Raw genomic sequence first — 16796 nt, forward strand, 5'->3', positions numbered from 1 at the left:
TAGCAGCGCTCCACATAGTCATCAGAACTGGGGCCTTTGTATTCACCTTCCAGACCCCAAACTGCAGAGCAGAGGCCACAGACCAAACCGACTTCTCACTCCTCTTTTCATCTTGCTCCCCAAAATGGGATTTTAAAAAATAAAAGTAAGCCTAAGAGTCTTAAAAATCTCACCTATTGTGCAGACGGCGTTCCTGTGCATCCCCACCTGGTTATGCGTCCTTTATTACCTCGCCATTTCCCAGGATTTTGACACTGGATCTGCATTTGAAATACAGCAATTGCATAAATTTCGTTGTAAAAACGAAGGGGGTGTCCATGCTGGGAGGCCAATAAACCCAGTGGTGACTCTGGAATACAATTAAATCTGACTAATCCAGTCAGATTTATGAGATCCGTGGATTTCGTCTGCCAGGCTTCTGGGTGAAGTCATCGTGCTGCCGGAGAAACACGGCCACTGGTACATGAATTTGAATGGACGGGCTGTGTGAGATGCGTGGCGGGGGGCTGCAGAAGCCAGCTCGCAGCAGAATTTTTTTCTTTTCAGACTGGATTCAAACTCGGATTCTGGTGAATGAAAGCTGGACCAGAGGAATTCAGCCTTCACACTGGTACAAGCCCAGTACCGCTGAACCGCGACTTGCTTGTTGTTTTAAAATACCAAAAAGGTGATTCATAATTCTTGCACATAGGTTGAAAACAGCAGCTTAAAAATGTATTTTCAATATAATCATAGTTTTCAACTTCTGTTCATCTTTATTATGTCAATTGTTGCTGGTATTTCTGGCAGTTGTGTACATAAGCAGGGAGATACAGCAGGACCTTTGGAAAACAGCAGGGCTTATTGATTGTGTAAATGGTGTGAATGGAGTTGTGTCAGGATCAATGGTTGCAGTAAGTAGACGAACACTTAAAATGACCAATTTACCCCCAGCCATCTGCTCTGTGCCGACCTGCTGCTGCGGGCAAATCCACAGAGACACAGGCAGTGAGATGTATTGTGGCACACATCCAGATATACTGCAAAAGCACTTTGTCACTCTACTTATTCTTAACTAACTGTGACATTAAACACAATTAACTAGCAACATTTCCGACGCCGGAAATGTTGCTATAATAGATTGTGAATATAATATAATATAATATATAATATAATAATTATTATTATATTATTGTGTCCATTAGTGAAAAGGTTGTAGATTTAAAGAAACTCAGTCAATTGCATTGATTTTCCTGCAATCCTTCCTCCTTAATGAGCTGTCTAAAACAACTTCAGTCTGAAATCTTTCGTGTTTTTTTAATTATATAAGACTACAATAATTATTGCAGTGGCATGCCACTTAAGTGCTCCTACTAACAGACTTCCTTTGTGATTTCTTCCAGGGAGGAGGCTACGAGGGAAGGCCTTCTACAACGTCAATGGGAAGGTGTACTGTGAGGAGGACTTCCTGGTGAGTCCCTGCTCATTCATGTTTATGGATTTTCCTTTAGTGATCATGGGGAGGTGACAGAAGGTGCAGAGACAAACCGTTTAAGTGCTGTAATTAGATCTCCAGCACCTCCCCCTCAATTTAGACTAATTTCAGCCAAATTTCCCTCATGTGCTCATTCTTGCTGCACACACAGACAGTTTAGAGGTTCGGTAGAAGTGTTGAACAGCTTCTGGTCTCATCTGCTTCAGATTAGCTGGGCAGAATTGTGGTGCCTGAAGTTACTTTTGTTTAAAACTTTTACGTCAAAGCAACTGAAACAATGAAACAACTAAGTTACTAAAGTGAAGCAGAGGAGAACATTGAAGCTCCCAATTGGTTCCTGTAAACAGCTTCATAATCTAGATTAATTCATAACACATGCTGCTGACTACGGTTCCTGTTTATAGACAGCTTCCCCTTAAAGATTAACTCGTTGATATGTTAGGAAACACTGAAATTCCTGTTTTGCACCGCACCATCACCACCCCTCTGATGCTGGAGGCCAGAAGACGGGATGAAGACTAATCGCCTTCCTGTGGCTGAGGCTTGTCTAGTCTGCCCCGTCACCGCGGGAGTGTTTCAGGCTGCGGTGGTGGTGACGGGAGGCGGATGGGGGGTGGGCTTCTTGTGGCAGATGGTGGATTCGGAGAGGCGTTAATGGGCAGGGGATGGGCGGCCCATCAACACCTCCCACCTCCACCTGGTAGCTGCGTCTCTTCTGCCGAGCCCTCAGTGTCATCAGGTCGTGACCCAGGAGGGGTGAGGGGGGTCTGTGTACTGCAGATGGTCACTTTTATTGTCTGACGGAACGAGCAGCAAGACGTAGAGTGTTTTTATAACTATAACTATAAAACACATTTCACCCTATCAACACTCACAAAATAAATTTTATTAACCGGGCCTGAAAAAGTCCCAGAAAGAGATGGTGGATAACAGAGAGACAAAGACATCCTGGTGTGAATGAAAGAGCGCAGGAGCGCCCTCCATAGGTGACTCTGAGAATAATCAGTTTTCCTGTTAATCAGTATTAGGTGCCAATAGTTTGGCGTAAAATCTATTAAAGTGTCTGTACTGAAGGAAATAAATTGTGCACTTTGTTTTTCCCCACAGTACTCTGGTTTCCAGCAGACGGCAGAGAAGTGCTTTGTGTGTGGTCACCTCATCATGGAGATGGTAAGAACTTTCTCCATTATTTTGAGAACAGATGTGGGTAGAGTATCCAGAAATTGTGCCCAAGTGAGAGTACCGCAACATATTTTTACTGCATTAAAAGTAAGAAGTAGACATCCAAGAAATTACTCAAGAGAGTAAAAAGTATTTGGTAAAAAGGATACTCAAGTACTCAGTAACGGATCAAGACATCAATTATTTAATATTTAAAATCACATAATCAGACAGAACAAAATATAAAACCATGTACAAATGTTAGTTTTTAAAAAAAAATTTTTTTAACTTCACAGAAAAATGTAAATTTTTATGTAAAGATTTTGTCCTTTCTATAAAACTGACAAAATCAGTCAAAAGAAAAATGTTTTCTAAATCAATTTCTTTCAATATAAAATTAGGTGACTGCAGGTGTTTGTCTGTGTCTGGTGAATTTTTGGTTAAAATAAGTTTGTTCTCAATGCAGTGAGAATCATATCAGGTAGAGAATCCAGACGTTTTACTCAAGTAATAATCGAAATACTTCATAATACGATAACTCAAGCAAAAGTACAAAGTACAGCATAGTAAAAATACTCCTAAAAGTAGTTATTTTTCTTCAAAAAGTTACTGAAATAAATGTAACTGAGCAAATGTAAGTAGTCACTATTTAAATAATTAAATAATACTATTTAAATTTACAGTGCCTTGCAAAAGTATTCACTCTCCCTGAACTTTGTCACTTTACAACCATAATCCCAAGTGTATTTTATTGTGATTTTATGTGCCAATGGGTTCTGGAAAGTGTGGCGTTCATATTTAGTCACTCACCTTTAAGCTGATAACTATAAATGAATTTCAATGCAACCAACTTGAAGTTGGAAGTTTTCTAACTAGTAAATAAAATGCATACCACACTCTGTGTATTCTTATTAATAGGAAGAAAGTATTAAATACGAGTGTTTCTTCTTCTTTGCTTGTTCTTGCTTGTGTGCTCGGTCAGATACTCCAGGCGCTGGGCAAGTCCTACCATCCGGGCTGCTTCCGCTGTGTTGTGTGTAAAGAAGGGTTAGACGGAGTGCCTTTCACCGTAGATGTGGAAAACAACATCTACTGTGTCAAAGACTACCACACGTGAGGAAAACTTCACCATCTGCTGCAATTAGACAATGTTATTATTGCTAGCAAAGTGTTCTGTTAGCGTTGATTTGCACCACTGTCATCATGGTAGCAATTAAGGACAGTAACAAATTAAGAGATCAACACATGTTCACTTATGAAACTCGTGTTATAACATCTGGTCTTCTTCAATGCAGGGTTTTTGCTCCGAAGTGTGCTTCATGCAACCAGCCCATCCTTCCTGCCCAGGTAAAAAGCTAAATTATCTCATGTTTTAAATGATCACTAGAGTTCTGATGAGTTCACCTCTAGTAAAGATGACTACAAATCCTGTAAAATAAACGGTTGTTGAAGAAACTTGGTGAGTGCTACTCTTTGCTGCAGTGAGCTTTGGAGATTTTTATTTATCTTTTCAAAAAACAGAGATCAAAACAGAAGAGGTGCAAATGAAAAATGTAAATAATTGCATTAGTATGAATAGGATCTTGAAGTTTTCAGTTATTACTAGGACAGTAGAGATTACGTTTATTGGAGCAGCAGAGAAGGTGATGTTTTAGTTTACATCAAATTGAAGACAGCAGTGTGTGGGGTTTTTTTTTGTTTTTTTTCTGCAGCAGTTAGTCATTCTTTGTCCGTCGCTTTAATAAAACAGCAGTCTGGTGTGAAGGAAAGGCCTAACTATGAGTCTGTTCTCGCAGGGTTCTGAAGAGACCATCCGGGTTGTTTCTATGGACAAGGACTACCATGTGGAGTGTTACCACTGTGAGGTGAGACACAGCGTTCATTCACACGCAGTAGTAAGACCAGTCTGTGATACTCTTGTTTTGACTGGTGATGAATTTAGCATCACTGTGTATGATTCAGCTCCTCTGAATGAATGGGTCTACAAATAAACAGCCATGCCACTCTGACTGGCAAAGTGTTAGCATATTTACACATCCTCTCAGTCAGCGCTCTGAACCTGTCTGAGAACTGCACATTCTCGGACAAGTGAGACTAGACTTTTGCACTAGTGAGAATGAATCACGGTTGTGGACACTAACCCAAGGATGCAGTTGAACATTGTGACTCACTGACTGAGCACACTCCAGCCCAGTGCTTCATTCTCTGCTGGGGGCTTGTTGTGAAACCTCACTTATCTTCCACCTTTACACCGTTTCCTTTCGTAATTTAAAGGTGACCTATTATGCTTATAGAACAGGTTAGGACAGGGCTATGGGCTATACAAAACAATGTTCATTACATTTTGTTTTACAAAATCATTAGATAATGAGATTTTATTCTGCTCATTTCTACCTACTTTGAGCTCCTTTTAGAATACAAACTGCTGCAAACAGATAATTATAAAACCGTACATCTTTAAAAAACAGAAGTGGAGCTTCTTGCACAACCAACAAGAATGGTTTCTAAATAGTAAGTCAACAACAAAACATCTGTCTTTTTCAGTAGCCATTGTGCAGCACATTCAGCAGTAAAACCAGCTAAATGAAAGTGCTGGAGCTCAGTTTGGGTTGCTAGGTGACAGGTGACATTCATTTTACATTTAACATGGGGTAGATTCTGATTCACTCATTAAAAGTTAACGTGCACTAACAGTTTATGCATTTAGCTCTTTTTGTCCAGGTGTGAATCGCAGGTTTATGTAATTCCTGTTGATTGTTCAGTGGTCTCCCAGGGGGTCAGATCCCCACCCCATGTTGTAGAGCAATTATTAGTTGAGAACTTTATCACATTGGTTTTAATGCAAGAATGATTAAAAAGGAAGTCATAAGTAATTCTGTCTAAATTATACAATGAGTTCTTTAAGGAAACTGAACTGAACTTGAGCTATTTTATGAAAAAACAGCAAAGCTGTTAACGTCATATCGGCGGTTCTACAAAGTATTGACTCAGTAAAGACAAAAGCACATAAAATTCATCAGTCTTTGGTTGTAACATGATGTAGTGTATCAATTCTTGCACCAGAAGCTAAATATTAATCTGAATCTTGACCATCTCTGTGACATGTTTATGTTTTCGTCAGGATTGTGGTCTTCAGCTGAACGATGAGGAAGGCCACCGCTGTTATCCACTTGAAGGCCACCTTCTCTGCCACAACTGCCACATCCAACGACTCCAGTCAAAGTTGCCCACCCACCCGCCCCCGAACTACCCCCTCCATGTGACTGAATTGTAGGAAGGAGACTCAGCTCCACCTTCGAGATGATCCAGGACACCAGCAGTGGGGTGAAGAGGGATGGTCGCCCACTCCTTCAGCAGTCATGGTCATGATTCCAGGCGCTGCACCCCCAGCTACACAAAGGGTTTCCATTCTTCTCTTTCTCCTTATCATTTGGGTGCATAATCCAAAACCAGACTCACCCAGAGGGCCCCAAGTAGAACCAACCTTTGACGTTTTCACCTTGTTAAGGAAGCAGTTCCTGGAATTCCTGTTCTTTGACTGAAGAGCTTCACTGCAGCATTGTCACAGCTGAGAGAACGAGCCTCCGGCGTTGGCCGGGCCAGATGGGCAGTGCCTTCAGAGTGTTTTCTCTCTCTGTGCAGCTTTCAACACTGAAACAGAGCCCTGCAAAAGGCTATGCAAAGGACCCCCAGCATCATGACGCAGGGCTGTGAAGAAATACAAATGACTCTGCACCGTGTCAACGTCACAGTAGCACTACAAGCCCAGAGAAACCGACTGACATTCCAAGTAGATGTCCAAGATGACACCTCGAGAGATTCACAAGCAGTGTCTTAATTAATGATTATATTATGGACAGAAAGAAACCTTTAGATGCACATAGGTCGTCTTTTTATATATGAATATATATTTCGCAGACGTTTTCCACATAAGATCCTAGATGTAGATTGTATTTTTTTATGTATGTGTATCTGTGAGCGTGACATAATTGGAGGTGTAACTGAAGCCTTTGCAGCTTTTGGGTCTGTTGCATTATCTCTCCTAGAGTCGCTTCATGTCTGTCAGAGGGTCAGAGATCCACAGGTAGCAAATGTGGGTCTTGTAGTTTTTGCTTGCAGTTCTTTTATTCTATTTTAAGTACATAGACACAGTTCATTTTGTTACAAATTTGTTATTTTTAAGCAAATTTATCCCTGCCAAGCTGATGTTTGCGTACTCCAAATAGTAATTTTAAACAAACTGTGCAGCATGCTGCACCTTTCATTCGAAATTTAAATTCAGGAACCGACTCAAAACAGCTGTTCCACCCAAATATTCAACAAAGAGTTGGAAATTTCCAGGATTCAGCTTCTTTCTTTCTTTTCATCAATTCTAACGAAGCTGCTTAAAGTTGAATAACATAACTGCATGCTCACCTAAAAATATTTTTTTCCTTCAACATTTATTTCCAAACAATATTATTTTGTCATATAAATCACATCATCCATGACTATGAGCAAGCTTCACTTGTCCACTATTGTCCACATAAGTGTATCTCAATACATTAGAACATTATGAAAATGTTAATTTATTTCAGAAATTTTGTTTAAATATGAAACTGCTATTGTTTTGATTCATAACATACAGAGTGTTATATTTCAAGCCATTATTTCTGTTAATTTGGATAATGGCTTGTAGCTTAACAAAATTCAGTTCAATTAATATTTAGGTCCGATTGAAAAAAGATTTATATCGTAGAAATGTCAGACTACTAAGAAGTATGTGCTTGTACTGTATGGTACAGTATATGCCCTCAATACTTCCATGAATTAATGGATCAATGAGCAAGGAGGTGATCAGCACTGCTGAGGTATTTTCCTTAAACTCAACTTTCCATTAATATTTTTAGATATTGCATTCAAAAAATCAGTTTCTCAGAACATTTTTATGTTACTTATGAAAATTGGATTTTGGAAACATATTAATGGAAAGTTGAGTGAAAGAAAGAAGTGTGGTTATTCTGTAATAACTATAAAACTATAATTGTAGTCCCCCAAATTATGCCATTCTTTTTGCAATTACTCTACATGAGTTTTGGGGTGGTTGTGCAACACTTTTTTTACTGAAGTAAATAAACCTTTCAATGATAGTCTAATTTACTGAGATGCGCTCATATGTCCCATTGCGTTCTGCACAGTCTGCTAATGTGTTATGTGGGAAGAGGGGATACTTGAAATCATGGAGCTGCTGGTCCCACCCATGTGCTTGTTTAAGGGATCCCCACCCATCGTTGCTTGTGTGTGTGTGTGTGTGTGTGTGTGTGTGTGTGTGTGTGTGTTCTCGCGATCACAGGCACTTATGTGTTGGCGTGTGTGTGTGTATGAGTCCATAGGAAGACATTAGACTAAAAAAAAAAAACATTGTCAAACTGTTTCTTTCACGTATCATTGAGTTTTGAAACATTCTTTTTATTTCTGCTTGTACCAATTCTCGCTTAAACATTCCTTGGATGTTAATGGTTTGAATCCAGAATTTAAAATTGCTTACTATAAAGCAAACAATTGAGTTTCTGTACATTTTTGCAGATGAACCCCAACGGTTTGTGCTTATAAAAGCAGCCGATTGAAATATCTATGTGTGTGTGTGCGTGTGTGATAGTGAGAGAGAGTATATGTGTACTAGTGGCAGGCCCCTGGCACATGCACCTCACTGTGTTTGCAGGGCAGCGCAGCAACCAGCAGGAGGACCCTGATTATCTCTGTTAAAATCTGACGATGACATTAAAAGATGCTGGAACCGATGCATCCAATTTTCTCTGTAGTACATCCGTTGCCCATCTGAGGTTGTAGCTAGAGCGGGGATGGGGAAAAAATGTCACCAACCATGTTGTGCATACACTGACCCATACTGTAATGCTGTAATACACTCAGTTGTGAATAAATACTACTGAATGTGTTTAAAACAGAGAGTGAAGGCAGGGGTCATCATGTGAATGTAATATATAGTGTTTGTAAAAGCAGAGAAGAAAATGACTGCAAACTGTATGATCAACTTCACCTTTCTTGCAAGGTTCAAGTAACGTGTGCTGTACTTGAAGACCGAGGCATTCTATGAATTAATCTAATATTGCCCAAGAAAAACTTAACAAAAACAGATTGTATCCCCTTGAAAGATGTCTTAATTTACTTTTTTAAAATACTACTTTGATTTGTATTTCATAAAGAGGCTAGTTTTTTATTTTTATTTTGCTTCCTATCAAAAAATATAATCACTTGGAAAGAGATGACTTCTACTGTTAGTTCCATCAAGCACATCTCAACACCTGTCACATCGTTTTGTAATGCTCAGTGTTTTGATTACCTAGATGGTTCATTTAAAAAAGGAGACTAGATTTATTTATCTAAACATGAAAAGGTCTAAAGTTATTTAATGTATTAAAATCGGGACGTATCATTTAACTGTAGATGACATAATCTGCTTTTTCAATAAAGTGGTTTTGTAGCTAACTGTAAAAAGTGTTGTTTTTTTCTTATCTCAACATTGATTCAAGAAGCAAATTGGACTGCAAAGAGAAGGAGTCCTAGTCCAAAAACTTGGGGCATTTCTCTGTCAAGGTCAGTGTGATTGAATTAATTCAAAGTTTTTGACAAATCTCACAAATATGAAGTGTAAGGAAAAGTTATGAGTCAAGACTGGTTTGGACTTCAGAAGCCAAAACAAGGTTTCCATGACGATGGATGTTTTAGTGTTACCAACCAGCCCATCTTCCCATGCAATATTACTAAGGGGAAATATTAATTTAGTACTAAATCACTGCCTATGCTGAGCTTCTGTAGCATTGTTGGCCTTTATTATTGATGTTTTTGCATCATCTTCCAGTAAGGTCATGTTTATTTATTCTTTAGATAACAGCAGTGCAGTAAAAACAATTAAATGATATAATAATAGTTTTTGAGTCAAATCTGTAACTGCAATTAAAGACCTCTGTTGGAAAGACTCCCACACAGCAAAGTTAGTTTAATTAAATGTGGGAAGAATTGCAGTTTTGCCCAATTCAAGGGCAAATCTAATTTGATCCATGCATTCAGTCATAGCGGTGTGTGACGTGAGGAAGAGTTTTCTCCTGGGATCCAGTCCTGCTGACCTATATTCAAAGAATCGAAAAAATTCAAAATATATAAAACCAACTAAGATGATTTAAAAAATTTTAACTGAACCCAAATTGGATTGAACATAATGTTTATAAACACGATGCACCAAAAAGATTCAGATTCATAGTAATCAGGGTAACTGCAGTTCCCTTGGTGCTGACCTATTTTGTAAACCGTGCAAAGACATTCCTGGAAACGTCACACAAGTGAAAGTTTTACTCTGGAACCTTTTCAGAGTAGAAGAGTTCAAAAAAATTCTCAAGTCAACTTAAAAATGTACCTTAGACGCACATTGTATGCTGGGAAAAACAGTTTAAAATGTTTTTAACAAAATCTCCATTGAGGATTTTAATAGTAAAACACTTTAGGTGTGTCTGTCTCCAAACAAAGAAAATGTAATTTGCTGAAAAGAAATGTGATACTGTTAGGCATGGTGGAGGAAGTATGGTGCTGTGGGGCTCTTTGGTTTCCAAATTCCACTAAAACATTCTTAAAGTAAATTGCAATATGTTTAAAATAAGAAAATGGATCATCTTTGCTATTTTTTCATTATTTATAATAATCCAAAACATATAAATTGAGCAAAGTTTCCTAGATAGAGAATCAAGAATCTTCTGTCTCCAGATCTAAATAAAGATGTGCCTGATGAAGAAAAGAGAAGACAAGCGAATTAAGGATTCTGAAGAACCTAGAAATATTGTTCAGCTCCATCTCTGTACACTTCAATCTTGTGAAATATAAAAGTGTTAAGTGATGGTCTGTGGTTGTTCAAAGTATTAGCAGCAGGGATTATAATTAGTCAGTTCGTAACACTATTTTTTTCATATAAGTGAATAAATGTGATAAAATTAAAGATTTGTCTTTTTTCCATATTTGTCAGTGTGAGATTACAGTGCTGCAGAAATGAAAGAGGATTTTAGTTAAAGTATTTTCACACGTCTTTACCAGGGTGGCCAACCAATCGGTGCACATCTGTATAGATTTGTACAATGAAAACTTGAGCAGCAGAATAATACAAAATGCTGTCACTGAATGGGTAGATTTATTTTGATTTGCCAAAATGAATGCAAGCGCTGGATTGTTGAGATAAATGAGAGACTGCACCCCTGTGGTGCAGTATTGTACAAAGTTTGGGCTAACTGGGGCATGAAGAAGACTGATATCAGAAATGCTCTTTCCAATGTTAGTTATAAAAAAACAGGAAAGACACCAAACACTAATACTAGTATAACAATCAGGCTCAGGCTCAAGGTCTATAGGGTTGTGGGGTCACTAATCTGGCCTCTTCTTTATAGAATATATCCCAAAAAGAACCAGATTATAAAGAAAAAGCCAAAAAGACTAAAAATTAACATTAAGTATCCTACACTGTGCAAGGACACATGACGTGGTTACAGAAAGATGCAAAATTGCCAAAACAAAACACCAGTTAACCAAATTATCATAACTGATGTGCATCGCCATGAAAATTTTGAAACCAAAAATATCAGGTTATGCAACAGTGACCAAAAGTGACCCCATTTAAACAGTGCCATAAAACACAATTAAAATCAGATAATCAAAAAAAATCACATTTCCACAAGTGGAGAAAACAGAGCGTCCAAAACAGGTTGCTTTTGCTGTAACCTTTGGAGTTGTACTGAGTATCTCAAAATGAATGGAAAAGACTAAATAAAGTTTTTGATTGACCTAGTTAAAGTCATTTTTCCTTCAGGTTAGAGCAGAAAAAAAGATTGTTGTTCAAATTTAGGAATCTCATTGAACCTGAAGCAGAAAAAATATTGCCTCAGTTACTTAGACAGCAGTCGCGCGCAGTGTTATTTCTCTTCTCAGAGAATTTTGCTGCTTGGAGCATGGCTGCATCTCAGGGGTCAAATGGCAAACTCACCGAAAGCTCATTCATCTCAGATTGTTTGGCTCCCTTTCCATGCACTTACAAAGTAGTGGAAAAAGCACCTTTTTCTGCCAGAGTGCCAAGTTGTTGAAGTCCATTGGCAAGACCTTGAATCCCACTCTTATCAACTCTTAGGTTCTTTGCTGATTGCAAAAGGTTACAGAAGCCTCTTGTGGATCCAGACTTCTTAAATTTTTGTAAAATTTGTCCTCCTTCTCCTTTGAGTTCATCTTTTTTAAAGCTGCAGAAACTTTCCTACATCTTCCTCCAGGTCTGCAGACAGATTTCTTTAACTTATGGCATGGATTTAATTTCACATGTTTAATTCTGAGGACATATGAGCATGAAAAGGACTACTGATTGAAGAACGAAATACCAGAAGACAGATGTATCAAAGCAGATAGTCTGAACATCGGTTAGTAATTTTCAGCTCCAGGTAATTATTCCAAATAGCACTTCTTTGCCCTAAAGATTTGTTTTTAGACTTTCATTCAAGCTCATCACAAAAACAGGGAAAATTGTGAGATGTAATTGAAATGAATTTTTACATCCACTGAAGTGCACTTAGCTTAAAGCTCAAAAAGAAAAGTCAAACCCTGCTCACCCAGTTCAATCACAGTTGTATTTATAAGCCACTGATCTGCAGATTGCAGGAGGTGCCGATGCGTTTTGCGTGGGCGTACATAAAAGCGCAGTCTGCCCACTCGCCGAGCTCTCCTGTGAGGGGGAACAGTGGTGTTTCAGTGCGAGGAGCTCACTGGTGTTGGTTGACAGCTCTAACAGTCGGGGCACAAAGCAGCCTTTATGCATGCGAGGGTTCCACCCTGTGACTCAGGGAGCTCTGTGTGTGGATACATGTGTGCCTGTGTCCGAGCAGAGGCAGTGGAGCCCCCCTTCCCCAGGGACCTGCTGCTGTGAGGTGAGCTCTGTTAAACAACACAAAAGAAATCCAGAACACCTTCCCTTGTGCAGACACCGGTACCCCTGCTGCCAGGAAAGAGGTGAAAATAGGTTTGCCACAGGATTACCTCATGCACGCCAAATATGTGGATGGTGACCTTTGAAATTTCAGCCTCTCTTTTCCCTCTGTCTGTCTGTGTGACACTAAAGTTTTATGCAAAGATTTCTGCTATAATCTAATTTAATCTCACAGATTTCAATAAGAACAGAAATATTTAATATGTCTCAAATATCCCAGTTTCAAATCTGCTTGTTTTTTTACTAAATGAGAGAATTATTTTTCTCCTAAAAGTAAAGCAAAAGATTTTATCTGGATAATCACTAATGATATGCGCTCCTGGCTATTTTAATTTCCTTTGTTAAACATAACTTTTTCTTTTCTTGATTTATTGCTTTTAAGATATGCAACATGAATATAATCTTTATCAGGTTAGGAATCCACTTCACTTAGAGCAGCTAGAAGAAGAAAGAAAGAAAGAAGAAGAAAATGAAATATCCAAGACTCCCAGCAGGACTCAAAACAGGAACATTACAGATCCCGTTATTCACATTAGCAACTTTCCCCTCCAAAAGTGTATCATCTTGAGCAACACTTTTCCACACTTCTCAACTTTTTTCTGTTTCAGGTAAAATAGCTCTAATTGCATAAAAGCTGATATCTAAATCTGGACATTTTAAACAGGAAGGCAGCTTCAGAATAACTATCAAACACAGAGAAAGTCAGACTGACAGTAAAACTCACGTGTCTCTACGAAAGGTCTGTGGGATCTTTACAAAGCTTTGGTCCAACACGCCTGAATCAAATGGCTGAATTACTTACTCAGTTTGCACTTAAGCTCTCCTGAGTCCTGCTAATGACCCGATTATTTCACTCAGGTGTGTTGAAGCAGAGACACATCTAAAAGTAGCAGGACTTACATAGGAGGTGAAACTTTGTCCCATTCTCAAGTCTTTTGCAACTTAAATAAAAATTCTTATATGATTTCTTTATGTCCACTCTCTGTTTCCCTGTCCACTTGAAAAAAAAGAAGCGTTCCACCAGCATGATGCTGCCACCTTATGTTTCACAGTGGAGACTTTGTGAGATGTTGTGTTGTTCAGGGGGACACATGGTGTTTTCTATGTTGACCAAAAAAAAACAAACAAAAAAAAAACCTTTGGTCTCAACTGACCCAATCACCTTCTTCTACACGTTTGCTGTGTTCTCCACATGGTTTGAGGGAAAAATGGAAACTGAACTTCATGCAGCTTTTACTCAATAATACATTTCTTCTTGTCGTATTTCTATTCAATTGTTTACTGTGTGACTTCTGAAGACAACTGGCTGATTGGCGTTTACTTGTGGTATCAGATTGAAGGGGTTGGACAAAAATGCATACCAGAAATGTTTATTTCTAGTTTATCACTTCATGCACTGTTTTATTTTCATTACTGTACATAATATCCCAGTAAAATGCATTGATAATTGTTGTTTTAAAGTCACAAAATGAGGAAAAATTCAACAGTTTTGCAAAGCGATGGAGCCAAATTAGCAGCTTGTCTTAAAACGGAGCAGTTCCCATTTCTCATACAGGAAAAAATTTTGTTTTTCCTGTACAAAATTTGTACAGGAAAATTTTGTACAGGAAAACAAAATTTCCTGTACAGATTTTTTTTCCTGTACGAAAATAAAGAAAACAAAATTTAGTAGTGATTCAATTCCTAAAAGATCTTTTTTCTTTATTTATGGAAGCTGAACTGAGTCACATCCATGAAGAGGCATAAAGCAGAATGGCAAAGCATAAACCTTGCTCTCACTGCAAGGCTGTTGGCAACAAAAGCCACACAGTCGTGTCGCCTCGCATTGACTTTCGGATCACAACCACAAAAGGCCATAATGTAAAACAAATGTTTCAGCCATCACTGGAAACTCTGCTGTGATTATGATGCATCGCTTTTCCAGCCAAAGCAGGAGCCAGCGTGGGAGTACTTTTTTTTTTTTTTGTATAATATCTCTCACATTGTAATGCTGATAAGAGCCAGATGTCGGTCCATTTATGCCTTTTTCTGCGGATTCAAAAAATTCTTCGAATGGATTCCTGGTCAGGAAAAGAAAACTCAGATGACTGACTGAGGGACATCCTTGCAGGCCACACAAGCTGAGCCTTCTCATAGTTTGACAGGGAAGAATCTTGATAAGCTCATGAACAAATGAAAAAGTTTATAAGAAGAACAGCTTTACATGTTTTACTCATGATTTACAAATGATGTTTCACTTTTTTGTATAACACAAAACCGCTCATATCTGCAGATATTTTACAGGGAGCCTTAGGAACATGTGGTCAGCTGATGTCCCAAGAGGTCCTATTGAACTCTAACAGGCTTCTAATGCTGCTGAGTCTTGAGCTCTGCCCACGTACTTAACTTTTTCTTTATATAACCCCTGTAGTCGTGGGAAAAATGAAGCTGTGCTTGACACTGAGGTTTTTTTTTAACGTTCTCCAGAGTTTCTCTATCACTCTTGTCGATCCCACATTGAGATGGCCCAGAGTCAGTCAGAGCGTGGTTTTATGATTGCAGAGCTTAGATTCACCACAAGAAAAAATGTTCCCTGAACATACCTAGAAGGAGAAGACAGCTGGTTTCATGGTTACACTAAACCTAAAGAGATAAACAACAGTGGCTGTAAGTCCTCTTCTTGGAGATTTACTTTCAAAGCTGCATCATATAAGATGATAGAGAATCATGAACCGGTTTCCAGCACTGCATCTCAGTAAAATAAAAGTCCTCTGGGTTCAGGGTCAATTCACCACTTCATCCACATTTCAAGTAAACTTATTGCTATTTTACCTGGTCCTACTTCCGTTTCGCGCCAACAACGAATACATTTTCAAGAAGTATGAGGATAAATACTTGTAAAAATTATGAAATTCTTTTTGAGACCACTGACTTTTATAACATGACAGATTGTGACCATTAATCAAACTAACATAACTCTTACCAACCTTTTATTGGTAAATTTTATTTATTGGATTCAAGTAATCATATTTTCTAAAAGCTGCAGTATTTAACTTTTATAAAATATCTGGGGTTTCTTTGTTTTTTTTACATATTTGCTAAAACTATCACTTTGTTGGTATCAGTATAATATGAGACAGATCATCTCTGTTGCCTTCTCCCTGTGGTCCTGCTGTCAACTATGCACAGGTCTCAGAAACAACCAATCAGAACCAGAAGGAGGGCTTTCACTCTATCAATTATGCTTGTGTACATGCTACTCACACCCTTCCCCTCTGCTCTCTGCTACACAACAGCTGGTTCATCACAATGGAGCCTGCAATGAATGCTCAAGCTAGTTAGCATAGCCACCAATGACAATGGATAAAAAGTTTTTCTGGAATGGTAAGTTGTTTCTCTGCCATTACTACCTAATTTTGTAAATTCAGACTTATCTGAAACTCTGACCTGAACATGAAACTGTGGCTGTAAACTGCCAAATGTGCACTGGAGGCAGAGCAAAACCTCAAATAGGCAGACAGATGAATCTGAAGGAAATAAAAGTGCCTGACTACTAAGCCCAAGAAAGCATGAAGCAGGTTGTGAAGTTGATTAGATATGCACAGACACTGTACAACAAACATGTCAGGAACGCATGTGGAACGTTATCCATGCTTTCAGGCTGTAATTTGATTCCACTGGCCTTTTTGTTTCCTCATGCTGACTTACTTCCTGCTCGTTAAACTCAACCCCGCAGTCACCACTCAGACTCTGTGGCTACAGGTACAAACAGCAACACTTCCCTTTCTTGCTGATGCGCACTAACAATTCATTAAGGACGTATGGTTAGGGTATCCTTGGACTAACTCGGTTTCTTTCTGTATCTTGTTTCAGAGCTGGAGATGAAAAAGCACAAGTTCGACTTGAAGAAATGTAGCGTTGCCTGGCAACAGCAGTGAAAACCGGGCGGTGTCTGGGGGTCTGGGATTCTTTTTTAACTTTGTGTTTGTCCTCATACACGCTCTGTAATTGTACCCAGCAGAAGATTTCAAGAGACCGAGACGATGCAAAAATACACGTTGAGGGATGCTGGTGTCGTGCATCTCAGCTAATGATATGTTCTCTATATGAACATCTTTTCTCCTGGTTTTGACATGGGGTCATATGTTTTGGTGAGAGATTCACAGGAAGTTTGGCATG

General features: G+C 38.7%; 1 protein-coding gene across 1 annotated transcript in view; it reads left to right on the top strand.

The window, feature by feature from the left end:
• wtip (WT1 interacting protein) overlaps window positions 1–9130 on the top strand; it is a 30006-nt gene extending 20876 nt beyond the window's left edge. Inside the window, exons 3-8 of the mRNA XM_028014478.1 lie at window positions 1383–1450; window positions 2582–2644; window positions 3618–3748; window positions 3931–3982; window positions 4432–4500; window positions 5757–9130. Coding sequence (XP_027870279.1) covers window positions 1383–1450; window positions 2582–2644; window positions 3618–3748; window positions 3931–3982; window positions 4432–4500; window positions 5757–5909 — 536 coding nt within the window. The 3' untranslated portion in view covers window positions 5910–9130. The remainder of the gene's footprint in view (window positions 1–1382; window positions 1451–2581; window positions 2645–3617; window positions 3749–3930; window positions 3983–4431; window positions 4501–5756) is intronic.
• The last annotated feature ends 7666 nt before the right edge of the window (window positions 9131–16796 follow it).

The sequence above is a fragment of the Xiphophorus couchianus genome, chromosome 4, assembly GCF_001444195.1.
Source record: "Xiphophorus couchianus chromosome 4, X_couchianus-1.0, whole genome shotgun sequence".
In the NCBI taxonomy this organism is placed as follows: Eukaryota; Metazoa; Chordata; class Actinopteri; order Cyprinodontiformes; family Poeciliidae; genus Xiphophorus; species Xiphophorus couchianus.